Source organism: Condylura cristata, unplaced genomic scaffold (genome assembly GCF_000260355.1).
Source record: "Condylura cristata isolate star-nosed mole 26May11 unplaced genomic scaffold, ConCri1.0 scaffold00040, whole genome shotgun sequence".
Classification (NCBI taxonomy): domain Eukaryota; kingdom Metazoa; phylum Chordata; class Mammalia; order Eulipotyphla; family Talpidae; genus Condylura; species Condylura cristata.
In genome coordinates, this window is record NW_004567141.1 from 7,031,927 (window position 1) to 7,045,234 (window position 13,308).

Consider the following 13,308-nt stretch of genomic DNA (forward strand, 5'->3'; position numbering starts at 1 on the left):
TTGCCCAGCTCTGAAGAGGATCCTAAAATGAAGGATTTTCAGTTTTCTTAAAAAACGGCAGTGCCCTGGGAAAACAGAGACCTTGAAACAAACCAAAACAAAGTTATGCCCTCATGTGCCTGGAAAAAGTGATTTTCTCCTTGATTTCTGCAAAAATTACTAATGTCTTCAGATACATCACAGCCTTTGTGAATAGAATAATATCATAATGTGAACAGTAATTTTGCAAGGTTTTCTCCTTATTTTTATTTGATTAACCAGACTTGCCTTGCAAGTTTATATTTTCCCATCCATGTGTTTCTTTGTCAATATAGCTCTCAAAAAAGGTCATGTTCCAAACTCAGATCATTAGAATCCTGCTGCACACTTCAGGAGTCTGACAAGACACTGCGAGCAAGTCAAGCCCAGGAGGTCCAAGACCTCACAAGGCGGGCGGGTCCTCAGCCATCCTCGACCCCGCCCTCTAATGTGTGGGGCGCTCAGCACCCACCCCAGTTAGGGTCACCAAGTCCCCCTCTGATGTTTCGATTTTCAAATATCGAAAACTGCACAGCTGAAAGCAGTTGTCCTGAACGTGGAACTCCCTGGTCAGAATTCAGAGGGTCTGCACTTGAATAGGAAAAATAACTTGTTTTACTAGTGTGGCTGAAATTTAGCCTTGTTCCCATGCTCACTGAACGTGGTAAATCTCAATAGGATTAGCAGAAACTGTACCTGAATCCCCAATAGAAATCACAGGTGTATTCGAATCTGATGACAGATGCTGCAGACAGAAAGGTTTTTGTAGGGAAACCCAGAAACTACGATTACCGTGGGTGGGCGTGGCCAGAGCCGGGAGGGGCGGAGCCGGAGTCGCGCTCTGAACCCAGACTAGGCTGCATCCGCGCTACACCGCCGACTCAGGGCACCTGCCCGCCTCTGACCAAGGCGAGAAAGCGTCCGTCGGTGGAATCGGGCTGACTTTGGTCCCAGGCCGCGGGCGGCACAGCGGAAGACTGCCTCCAAGGGACTGGCGCCCTGGGGCACCACGCGAGACCCGCGGCCCGGAGCCAGCCGAGCCCAGGGAGCTTGCGCCCCGGGCAGCTGCTGCTACTTCTGCTTTGGGGTCTGGTGCCGGAGCGCGCAGCAGGTGAATGGTGACCGCGAAGCAGGGAACCGATGACCCAACTGCAAACGCGGGTCAGCGCAGGTGGGGTGGGGTACGCGAAGTAAAAGTCTGAGGTGAGTGCGTGGGCCACTTCGCGGTTTGGGGAAGACCGTGAGTTGAGTTGGAGAACTGACCCAGGGTTGTCCGGGACGAGAGGGAGGGTGAGGGGTGGCGAGCTGAGTTTGCCGCCCAGATAGGAGTAAGCGACCCTGTGGGTGGGGTCGGTGGCAGCGCGGCTGACTGTGAGCTAGCCAACCGACCCACCGGACGCCAATTTCCTAGGGAAGCTCGTGGGAGCAGGAATCTGAGGATGGTCCGCGCGTCCCCTTCCCGTTAACTCGTTCAGATCCCCGCCTTCGCGGTGGGTCTCCTTGGCCTTTTGATGAGGCTTTCTTGGGTTGCCAGGGCACCTCTGAAAAGGAGTTAGAGGATGAAGAAATGCAACGGGTATTTCGCTGATCTAGCCGGGTATTTCCGTTCTTTCCCAGTTTCAATTCTGGTGCGCAGAACCCAATCAGGTGCCCAGAATCGTGCCCACAGCGCATTTAGTCCACCCTGGCCACATAGATGCCCTAACATAATAACAGTAGTAGTAATAATAGTTAGTGTCCTTCGAGTCTGGCTCTATTTATATAAGTAAGTGCTTCACTTCCTGGAAGCCATTTGGGCCCTCTGAGCATCCTCCTTACTATTCAGATTTAAAATAGGGCCCAGAGTGGGCGCTGGGTGGCAGCACTGAGATCTGCAGCCGGAGTTTCTAACCTTGTTGTCTAGGGCTTCTTCTCAGGATTTAATACATAAAATGAAATGTTTAGGACTGCAAAGGAAACCGAATAACCTTTCTATAAAGCTTTTAACATTATTTCAGCTAGAAATATACACTTGTGATATGTAATATATGTGCTTCTAAGTTAACTGATTAATTAAAATGCATTAAATAGCAACCAGAGTAACCACTACACCCCACATAAAAAGAGAATGAAAAACAAAACCAAAAAAACACTAAGAACTCCCAAAATATGGGAAGTGAAGAGGTTATTTCCAGGTGTCTACTATGTTTGTCATATGACAGAAGGTGCACTGTGCCTTCTACCCAGAACCAAATTCCTGTCAATTCTGCTGAGGAACTCTTGATGGAAGAAGTTTCCTTATAAGGAAAAGGCTAAAATTCCATGGAGGTTAGTGAAAGTAAAGGCTGCTATTTTCCCTTTGAGTTGAGGTTCCTAAAGTCAGGTTTCCAGGTCTGCACAGCCTTAGGAATCCATGGAACCCATTCTAAGTACCTCTGCCCCTCTTGTACCACCTCCCTTGTATAATATAGGGGCAGAAGAAGATCCACTGTGGCAGGCATGGTCATGGTGTGTGCACAGGCCCTGGAGCTTTGTGTTGGGAATGGTCAGGACTGGCCCAAACAGGTGGAACGCCAAACCCAATAGAAAGGAAAAAAATAGAAGGACAACCCAATGTATACCAAAGTGTCAAAAGGAGAAGGCAGGTGAGGAGGCAGCCTTATTCCCAGAAGGCCACTCACAATGTTTCTGGAAGCCACTTTCCTTTCAGAAGGTTGGGAATAAGAAAGTGACTTTCAGGGGACAGATAACATGAATGCCTCAGCAGGAGTCCCAACTCTCAGCCCACCCTAGGAGGAAGATTCAGTTACTGCACAATCAGCGGTATTGCAGGCTTGGTTCCAGACCCCTGTGATAAAGCAAATAGCACAATAAAGCAAGCCAGAGAACTTCTTTGGGCTCCCAGTGCATGTGAAAATTGTGTTTACACTATAATGTATGAAATGCGCAATAGCTTAAAAATGTAGTTGCCTTAATTTAAAAATATTGCTGGAAAAAGAAAAACTATCATCTGAACCTTCCATAAGTCATAACCTTTTACTCTGGAGTGTCTCGTGTTCTGTGAGTAGCTTCTGATGGCTCAAGATGGTGGTTGCTAAAGGCTGGGGTGGCTGTGGCAGTTTTTTAAAATAAGACAACAAAAAGTTAGCTGCATTGGTTGACTCTACTTTTCACAGAAAGATTTCTGTGAGTAGTATTTTACCCACAGTAGAGGTAGGATTTCTTTCAACATTGTATCATCCTCTCAAACCCTGCCACCTCTTTATTAACTAAGTTTATGAATATTCTAAATATTCTTATTTTAACAATAGTCACCAGGAGTAGATTCTACTCAAGAAGCCACTATGCTCATCATAAGAAGCAACTCCTCATGCACTGAAGTTTTATCTTGAGATTGAGTCACATCTTAGACTCCACTTCTGATTGTGGTTCTACAGTTAATTTCTCCATTGAAGTTGTTAACCCCTCAAAGTCATTTATAGGGTTGGAAGCAACATCTTCCAGTTCCTATTCCTATTCAGTTGATATTTTGACCATCCCCACCATGAACCATGAATCTTCTTAATGGCATCTAAAATGGTGAGTCCTTTTCAGAAGTTTTCAATTTACTTTGTCCAGTTCCATCCAAGGAATCATCCCTGGTAGCTATAGCCTTACATAATAAACTTGTTAAATACATTAATTGAAAACCAGAAATATTCCTTAATAAATGTTTTATCACTTGTGAAAATAATAGTGTAATACGTGTCCATTGGAGTCCTCAGTGACCAGGTACAGTCTCAATGAGCAGTAATATTTTGAAAGGAATCTTTTCCTGACCAGTAGGTCTCAATAGTGGGCCTAAAATATTTTAGTAAACCATGTTGTACATAGATGTGCTGTCAGCCAGGTTTTGTTCCATTTATAGAGCACGGGCAGAGTAGAGTTGGTATCATTCTTAGGGCCCTAAGATTTTCAGGGGTTTGTGTGGGCATTGAGGGAGCACGCCTATGGGACTTCAAGGAAGATGACCCCTGAGACTTCTCTTACCCTTCTGTTTCTTTCCTCCTCCTCCTCCTTCCCCCTGCCCCCAGCTTGGATGCCTCCACAAGCTCTTCTTGCTCAGCCTCACCCTTCCTGTAAGCCCATGTAATCCCAGAGAGCAGGGTCTCCTCCCTACCAACCACATCACACCATTCCTGTGGCCCAGACCTTCCCCTGAACTCTAGCCCAAGAATAGGCACTGACCTGACTCTTCCTTCAACTGATGTGACATATACCTCCCACAGCACGCCCTTACACCAGGCACTGTTCTAGGCACTTTGTAATATCAACAAGGTTAACACTCATAACTCCCTTTCAGATGGGAGACTAAGCCACAGGCAGGTGTTCTAGCCCTTGCTTTCTTCCCCAGACCCATATCTCCCATTGCAGTCTGCCCTTGGCCTTGGTTGATCACACTCACCATAGGGATCATCACACTTACTAGTCCTTTTTGCCAGGAGCAGTAGTTCTCAAACTGTAAAACTACCTCTGAGTCACCAAAGGACTAGAACTACAGAAAACTGTGCTTACCCCCAGTGTTTGATTCACGGGGAGTTGGGATGGTCCAGGGATAGCACCCTAAGATTCCCCAGACTAGAATGTTCCTCCCTCACCCACCCACTGCCAGATAATCCAGTTAGCAAGGTCTTCTCCAGGCTTCAGCCAAAAGGCCCCTGTCCCCTAGCACTGCCCCAGGGTATTCTGGCACCTGTTGCCTCTGCAACAGTCCCACACTCGTCACCCCCCACTTGCCTTACTGGACCCTTAATTGTTCATTTATCCCTCTCCTTACCGGACCTGAGCCCCCTTGGAGCCATGTCTGTCCCCGTCACCTCTGTCCCCATGCACTCAGGTCTGGCTCAGTCCCTGGGTCGTAGTAGATGTGCCGCAGATGTCAGTCAGATGAACAGTATTACAGAGGAGAGGTCAGGGCTGCACAGCTCAGGCAGTGGATGTGGCCAGGCAGGACATGGGCCCTCTGCCTGTAGCACGTGAGCACAGCCTGGGAGCATAGTGCCTGCCAATGTCCAGGTCCCCGCCCTGGAGACCGATTCTGTCCAGGATGTCAAGATTTTCCAAGCTGCTGGGGACCTGCGACAGGTAGAAAACCTCTGACAGAGGTGGGGACAATCCAGCCCTGGCCTCCTTCCCATGAGGCTCATCGCACAGAAATACAGCAAAAGGCAGTAAATCGCTATGTGTAAAGCTCAAGAGTCACACCTGGCCCTGAGGCCCAGAACTTGGCCTGTTGGCTGTGAGCCATATCATTCTCTGATATGCTGAGTGCAGATTCTCTTAGCAGACACAAGAATATACAGAATAATTACACCTTGCAACTCATACTTCCCCTACATTTATTCCTTGCAGAGAGTCCCTGGGGGCTGCCTGTGGTGGCTGACAACCCAGCTTCCTTTGCAAAGGAGGTGATGGCAGAACTGGCCAACCTGAAGTTGGACAACAAGCCCTGGCCTGGAGGTAAGACCCAACCTGCCTGATGGAGAAGGAGCAGGATGGCAGAGACCAAGAGCTCCAACCTCCGGAGGGCACAGTCTGGGAATATGGTGGGTTGTCAGGGTGGGAAGCCCTTGCCGGAGTGGGTGACACAGAATCCAGAGCCTCTGAATGACCCTGCAGGGCTGGAGTCTGATCTTCAGACGACTGGCACCTCACTCGGCTAACACCCCACCCCACTCCATCTCTTCTTCCTATGCCCGCCTTGCTCCTGAGAACAGGAAAGCCAGCGTGAGAATATGTCTGAGTTGTCCTTCCCCCATTGCCTGCCCTATTCCTTTTGTTCCTCGGCTCAATGTGCCTTTCTCCATCTTTCTCTGTTCCATCTCTATGTCACCTTCTCCTGTGACAATCGTGAACTTTCCCCTGGTTCCCTTTTTATATGGACAAATTTATATGGATTGCCTATCTAGGCAGTCCAGATGATCTCCCCATTTCAGGATTCGCCATTAATCACATCTGCAAAATCTCTGGTATAATATAAGGTAGCACTCACAGGTTCCAGGGATCTGGGGGATGGGGTACATTATCCAGCCTGCTACACTGCTTCCTGTGAGAAGGCAGATGGAACAGCAAACCCCCACCTTCACCTGGACTACCCAGGAGTCCAGCAGCCCTGCTCACACCAGGGAGGATGACCTGAGGCAATTCAGGGATAGTCTCTCACCACAAGAGGACACAGCATCTGTTGCCCTCAAAGCCAGCAGGCCCATCATAACTGCCAGCCCAGGAGCATCCCACACTGGTCTTAACTCAGAGGTTGCAAGGAAACTGTACTTGCAAGAGAGAGACTGGTCATTTCCTTTGAGGCTTAAGGTATCCAGACTTAACATGGGCCCTTGGCTCAAACCCCTCTCCCTACCATAAGGATGTTTGTTTGACCATGAGACAAGAGTTTTTCTTTCCTCAGTTGAGAAAAAGTAGAGGCTTTGGTGAGAGAATTCAGGCTCCCCTCTTTCTAGTACATGCCTTTGGGTACAATACAGACCTCCCCTGGCCTCTGTGTCCTCATCTGTAAAATGGAACCAACTACATAGACCCCTTTGGTGTCTCATAATGTCAGTTAGACCAGTGCCGAACACGGAGTGACCACTCCCAAAATGTCTACTGTGATTATCCTATACCTACACTTGTTTTTTGTCAGTTCAGTAAATGCAGAATGTAAATGCCCACTGTGTGCCGTGCAGGCTGAGAGGCCATGGGAGAAAGTATGTTACCCACCCTTACAGAGCCCACAGACTTCACAGGGAGCACAGGACACTGTTGAGACACCTCTGGGGAGACCACGAGGGCTTCCTGGGAGGAGAGACACCTGAAGGATCAATCTGAGGGGTGAGGACACACTGACCATGAGGAAAGAGGGACAGAGTGCCTGGACAGCAGGAACAAGTGCAGAGGCCTGGGTGGTGTGGCTAAAACCAGCAGAAACTGTCTTGTGAGCATGGAGAAGCCCCTGATTGCTCTGTTCACGTTGGAATAGCCAAACATTGAGCACCTACTGTGTTCCAGAAGATATGCTAGGAACTAGGAAACCAGAATAACCCACATAGGAACCGCTGCTCTTGGAGTTTATACCACAGTGGGGGAGATAAACCATTAACAAGAAAAACAAGTGAAGTGCAGGCTCTGGGGCTAGTGCTCTAGAAAAAAAACAGAGAAGGGGAGTGCCGAGGGATAAATATCTAATAAGTCTGGTGAGAAAGGCATTCTTGAAGAAAAAAAAAATTTATGTTAGTTAAGGGAATGATAGACCTAGGATATCTCTGAGAAAGTTTGCCTGAGTTTTTAAGAGACACAGCATTTGCTACAATAGCCTGAGTCAGGACTGACTGCTAACAGGCACCAAGTTGAATTGATGAGTTGGTGTTTTTGGATCCTTGGTAGAGAACAACCTAGAAACAGCATTTGGTTTTAAAGAGCAAAGAGCTCCATCAGCAGTGTCTGGTGCGGGAGCAGGAGGAAGCGGAGTGGGGTCAGGTGCTGTCGGCTGGGCAGCAACAGTCCAGGCTGAGAGGAAAGTCCAGGCCCCTCTGAGGATGCTCCACATGAGTCAAGCTTCCAAGAAGCTAACTTTTTTTTTTTTTTAAGATTTATTTATTTATTTGCGTACAGAACTGGGTTACAGGCCAGAGGTGCAGGGGTGGTGAGACAGAGGATTCACCAGAGACAGAGAGGGGGACAACAGGTGGATCATCAAAGTACACTGCTGAGGGAGCAGCGGGCGGGTCAGGAGAGGTCTGCCACGCCATGTGGGTCACCTCTGGCAGGGATCAAACTCATGTGGAAGTGGTTTTAGCTTCTTAGTGCTGTGCTTTAACCCACTGTGCCACCAGGGAGGGCCCAACAGCTAACTTATTTTAATCATATCTTTAATTGTAAAGGAAAAGTCACATAACCATACCACAGATGATTATAAAGTGTGAGTAAGTAGGCCCTGAATGAGAAGCTGAGACACTCTCTAGGGTTACATAGAGTCTACAAGCCTTAAGGCATGAATTTTGCCTCAATGACTGATAAGTTCTTTACTTAAACTATTTGGGTAGCATTATTTTTCCTCGTGGAAACTCATAGCCCTTGCTCTTGATGATAGCAAACACTGGCTGGGTTTCTACCCCAGCCCCACCCACATGACCACGCCAGCACAGGTCCTGGTAGTGCATGTGAGCCTGAACCATTTTGTATTTCTGCAGGTAAACACTCCCTCCACTACCACTACCTATTCCTGTCAGAGCCAAGCCCAGGCCTCCCCCAGTTTCTGGCTGTGGGCTACGTGGATGACCAGCCTTTTATCCAATATGACAGTCAAATGGGCAAGGCCAAGCCCCAGGCCCCGTGGATGGCACCTGTGGACACTCAGTACTGGGAGACAGAGACCCAGAAGCAGAAAGCCTGGACCAAGGTGCAACAGGTGGAAATGTGGAGCGTGATGGGCTTACACAACCAGAGCAACGGTGGGTTGAAGAGGTCCTTGCGGGTCCCCAAGCCCCCCACCTTCTTACACTATCAGCTGAGCCTCCAGGCTGTCCAGTAGAGGCTATGGGCTGCTCTGCAGACCTGCCCAGGCACGCTTCTGCACGTGGCCTCCAAGCAGTGGCCTCAGAATCAGTTGGGCTCCCGCAGCCAGCCCGTGGATCAGAGCAGCAAGCATGCACAGGCGCTAGGGCCCGTGACTCCTCCCTCCCTACCCTGGCTGCCCCGCCATAGCCAGCCAGGGTTTAGACCTCAGCAAGCTGGCGGAGGCTTTGCCCCTTCTTTCCCTGACCCTGCCTAAATGCATCAGATCACACCCAGCCCCAGGTTCTCAGATGCTCTCTGCCAGGCAGGGGACGGAGGTCTGACGAGCATGAACTAAGGCACAGCTCAGGCTAGGATCTAGAGTGAACTAAAGCTCAGCTCAGGCTAGGAGAGAGAACAGGGCCGAGGACCCCACCCCCACCCCCCCAGCCCACCCCCAGTGTCAGCAGCGACAGGGAGCATGTCTCTGAGCCTCAGCCCTCTTGTCTCACAGCCACTCACAGGGTGCTGACTCTGAGTGGTGTGCTGTGGGGAGCACAGCTTCAGTCACTCTGCTCTTACCCAGATACTCACAACCAGGCTAAAAGCCTCAGTTCCCAGAGGAATGGGGGAGGAATAGCTATCAAAGACCAAGACTGGGAAGGCCTGCATCAGCCCAAGAACCCAGGATAGCATGGCCAACCACAGCGTCAGTGGCAACAGCCAGAAGCACCAGATTTCACATTTTAACAGCCAATTTGAGCATGACATATTACAATAATAAATGAATTTCCTTTATAAGAAATAAGTTTCCTTTATAAGTATGTGTATGATGAACTGAAATATTTTTTACCACACATGGAAACTAAGGTGGAGAGGCTCAGAGGTTCTAGGTCCTGCTCATGGAAATTACCTGGAGAGCATTTCTCTTAATGCTGACACTCTGCTCCTGCCTCTGGAGCCCCGAGGGTGGGGGGCATCATCCAGCTCTCAGGTGCAGCCCAGCAGCCACAGCCTTCTTGCCATGGACAGGCTTGCACAGCTCTCAGCGCATGTTTGGCTGCGACATCCAGGAGGACGGCAGCTCCAGCAGCTTCTGGCAGTTTGGCTATGATGGGCAGGACCACCTGACACTGGACCTAGAAACCCTGAGCTGGATCTCAGCCCAGCCCGTGGCCCTGCAGACCAAGCGCTGGTGGGAGATGGAACCCTGCTATGCCGCATATGACAAGGCCTACCTGGAAAGCCTCTGCCTCGTCTCCCTGCGCAGGTACCTGGAGCTGGGAAGCCAGAGCCTTCTGAGAAGAGGTAAGGCCCAGCTGGCAACATCAGAGGCCGTGCTCCTGGCACTGGGAGCCTTCCGTTCAGCCTAAGGAGCACAGACTGTGTCCCCCTGACTCAGATGAGCCCATGGCACCCACAAAGATAGCCAACTAGTCAGTAGTTTCCTCCTGAGACTGGGGTAAAAGTCCAAACCTCAGTCTCCCAATCCAGGCTGAGTGAGGAGTTCCCATGTCCCCCATAAACCCACAGACACTGGGACTCATTTCCTCTATGGAATAAGCAGCTTAAACCAGGTGCTTCATGAAGTCCTTTGTTTAACATTCTGATCCTTGGAAATGGATCCCAGACCCTAAGGGTTAGTGTCCCCAAGCAGACTCAGGACCACTATGGCCTGCCAGGGAAACTGAAACCCCTTACCTTCTCCCACAGTCTGTCATGCTCCCAGGCTGCAGACACACCCTGAACTACTACTAGTCCTGACTGCAGGGCTGGAGACTTGAGGGCTGGGATGGACTAGGGAAGGTGGGTGGTGTGGGCCAAGGCCCCTTGAGCTGCAGTGAAGGGAGGAAGCAGGAGGTGAGCCGGGTCAGAGCACCCAGCAAACCATGGGTGTCTGGTAACCGAGTGATGGGAGTAAATGAACTGAAGTAATGGGCAAAACAGCGCTCAAAGGAGGGACAGGACAAATAGCATCAGGGGAAAGACTCGATCATGAAAGCAGAGTGCACTTGCGCAGAGCTCAGGCCCTAGAGCCATCTCCAGATCCACACCCAGGATCTAGGACTAGCTGGCTGCATGACCTCGGGGAAGTAACTTGTCCACTCTGTGCTTTAGTTTCCTCACGAGTACAACATGGGTGATAACAACAGTCCTTCTCCCCAAGTGCTGCGTTAATTGAGCATTGAGCTCTCATTCAGCACCAGGGGCCATTCTACACCTTTCACCAGAACCAAAAGGTGGGGTGTGTGTGTGTGTTGAAGTTCTAGGATCTGCAGCTGACGAGTCTGAGTCCCAGTAGAGCCAGTGTGCACTTTGAGTCTGACAACAAGAAGACTGATAGCCAGCACACAGTCAGGAGGAGGAGTCCCTCTTACTCGGTCTTTCAGTCCTTTTCAGATCCCCAGCTGTTTTCTTGAGGCCCACCCCATAAAGAGAGCCTCATGCTTTACCAGATCTACTCATTCAAATGTCAGTAGCACCCAGAAACACCCACACATACCCACCTTAACTTCTGACCAAATGCCTGGGTCCCCCTTGGGCCATGGAGTAGCCACATGCACTAAGCCGTCATGCCTGGACTCTGTCCTTCAGAACAACTCTGAGAGACAGATTGATGCACCCCATTAAGCCCTAAGAGACTAGGGCTGTAGACAAGAGTCAGGCAGGGCTTCAAGCCAGAGCTCACCCCACTCCACAGCCAATCCCACACCACGGTGACAGTTCTCTCTTGCCTTCATTTAACAGCTGTTTGTTTGGCACCTAATGTGCTTAGGGAGTCACAAGGGAAGAATGAAAGTCTGAGAAAAACCCATGGGTGTAGGGAGAAGGGAGCAGAGAGAAGGCAGAGAGCAGCTATTCACCCATCTTCCTCCCTCTGCCGCCCTGCAGAGCCCCCCACGGTGCGGGTGACAAGGCATCCCACCCAAGACAGGCGCTCCCTGCTGAGGTGCTGGGCCCTGGGCTTCTACCCTCGGGGCATCTCGCTGAGCTGGTGGCTGGGTGAGGAGGAGCCGGCCCCGGAGACAGAGAATGTGGAGACGCGCCCCAGCGGGGATGGCACCTACCAGACTTGGTCAGCTGTGTGGGTGCCAGAGGGGGAAGAGGCCTCATACAGCTGCCGCGTACAGCACTCTGGCCTGAACCACACGCTCAGTGTGGCCTGGGGTAAGGAGGTGGGCTTGGCTGTGGGGGCCAAGGGTGGGGTCAACAAAAAGCCCTGAGGTTCCCGGACACCCAGTGGTCTAAGGTTGCCCCATTTGCTCTGCTTTCCTCAGAACCGCCCTCTGCTCCTGGACTCACTGCCATCACTATCATCACCAGCCTGGCCACTGTCCTGCTGGTGGTTGGAACTGTGATCTTTACCAAGCGGCGCCTTCAAGGTAGGCAGGGGAGAAACAGGGGCCCTCTCAAGTCTACCCCCACAGGGAGGATGCTCTGAGCCCTGCCGCCCCACACCCTCAGCTGAAAATCCCCTCATGGGAAGCAGCAGCTACAGTGAAGCCCGGCCCTCATTCTGCACCTTTGAGTACCTGGTGGATTCCCCAGTCAAAGGAGACCACTAGGCCTGACCTGGGGAAGGGCCCAAGGGAAAAGGGAAAGGGAGGGAGGACCCAGAGCTTCACCTCTGGCCACCACCCACCTGTCTCCTGTTTCCTGTTCTTTGTCCCTCAGCCAGGAATCAAGAATCTTATGAGCAGGCTCCCAGTGACTGTGGAATGGCAGACCCAGAGAGAGGAAGCACCAGGAATGCCCAAGCGTTACAGAGATGCCTGGAACCCCAGGTGGAGGCAGGGCAGTGGGACAGGTACATGCCTGGGCCTCACGCCCCCCTACAGCCCTGGAGGGGAGCACTGCTTGGATTTGCCTGGTTCACCACCCACCTTCCTCTCTGAGGTGGAGGACCCATAATTCCCAAAACCCAGCAAGAGGAGAGGATACTCCGCTCTGTAGCAGACAGAGGCCAAGTCAGTGGCCAGCAGTTGCCATACTGAAGCAGAAAGTTTCCCAAGTCTACTTAGATTTTGCATCTTTTTTAGGCCTGCTGCTGGGGGCATCAGCTGCTTTGATTTTGCTGCTTGCTGGTGTGGAACAGTTGCTGTGTGCATGGCATTCCCTGTGCACAGGGGTAGCCATGGCTACCTTGACCCCCTTTCCGATAATGCTTATGCAATGATAAATAAAATGACAAGTTTCCTTGTGTAAACTGTATAAAACCTTACTACCCTTGTAATTCAGGGCTCAGCCTTTTGGGACCAATCCCACTGAGTCTGTCGGCGTGACAAGTAATCTCTCTCTCCCCCAACCTCTTGAGTGCCATCTGTCTCTCTGGGAAATTGCCCTAACAATCCAGCCATGGAGAGGGAATCCTGCCCCAATGCTAGCCCTCATCAGCCCCAATGAGTGCTCTATACCACTAAGGTTGCTTGCTTCTTCTGGAAGTCCTTTCAAAATGTAACGGTTTCCTGTCTGGGGTAAGGAACAGGCAGTAATGATGCCTCAGATCTGTTTCACACCTGACAGTTTGTCATTGCTTTTATGTTAAAGTATCAATCCTACTTGAGCTTTCAAGCACTCGAGTTTGCAATGATATTCTCACTCCATTTCTCCAACATGGAAATGGAGGCTCCGTGCAGTTAAAGAAGAGCCGTGGGGTGGGGGGTGGGAAATGCACGGGATTATGGTGATGGAACACGGATGACTTGGTGAAGGGAAACCCGCAGGGATTACAATTGAGATGGAAAAAAAAAATGTACAAAATGATGTAAAAATAAACTTTTG

General features: G+C 50.5%; 1 protein-coding gene across 1 annotated transcript; it reads left to right on the forward strand.

Moving 5' to 3' along the window:
• The first annotated feature begins 866 nt into the window (after nt 1-866).
• Nucleotides 867-13,211, forward strand: LOC101623225 (BOLA class I histocompatibility antigen, alpha chain BL3-7-like). The gene is made up of 7 exons (XM_012733230.1): nt 867-1,129; nt 5,389-5,496; nt 8,223-8,483; nt 9,559-9,834; nt 11,419-11,694; nt 11,805-11,909; nt 12,202-13,211. Exons 2-7 carry the CDS (start codon nt 5,448-5,450, stop codon nt 12,420-12,422), a joined length of 1,188 nt encoding a protein of 395 aa, XP_012588684.1. The 5' UTR covers nt 867-1,129; nt 5,389-5,447; the 3' UTR covers nt 12,423-13,211.
• The last annotated feature ends 97 nt before the right edge of the window (nt 13,212-13,308 follow it).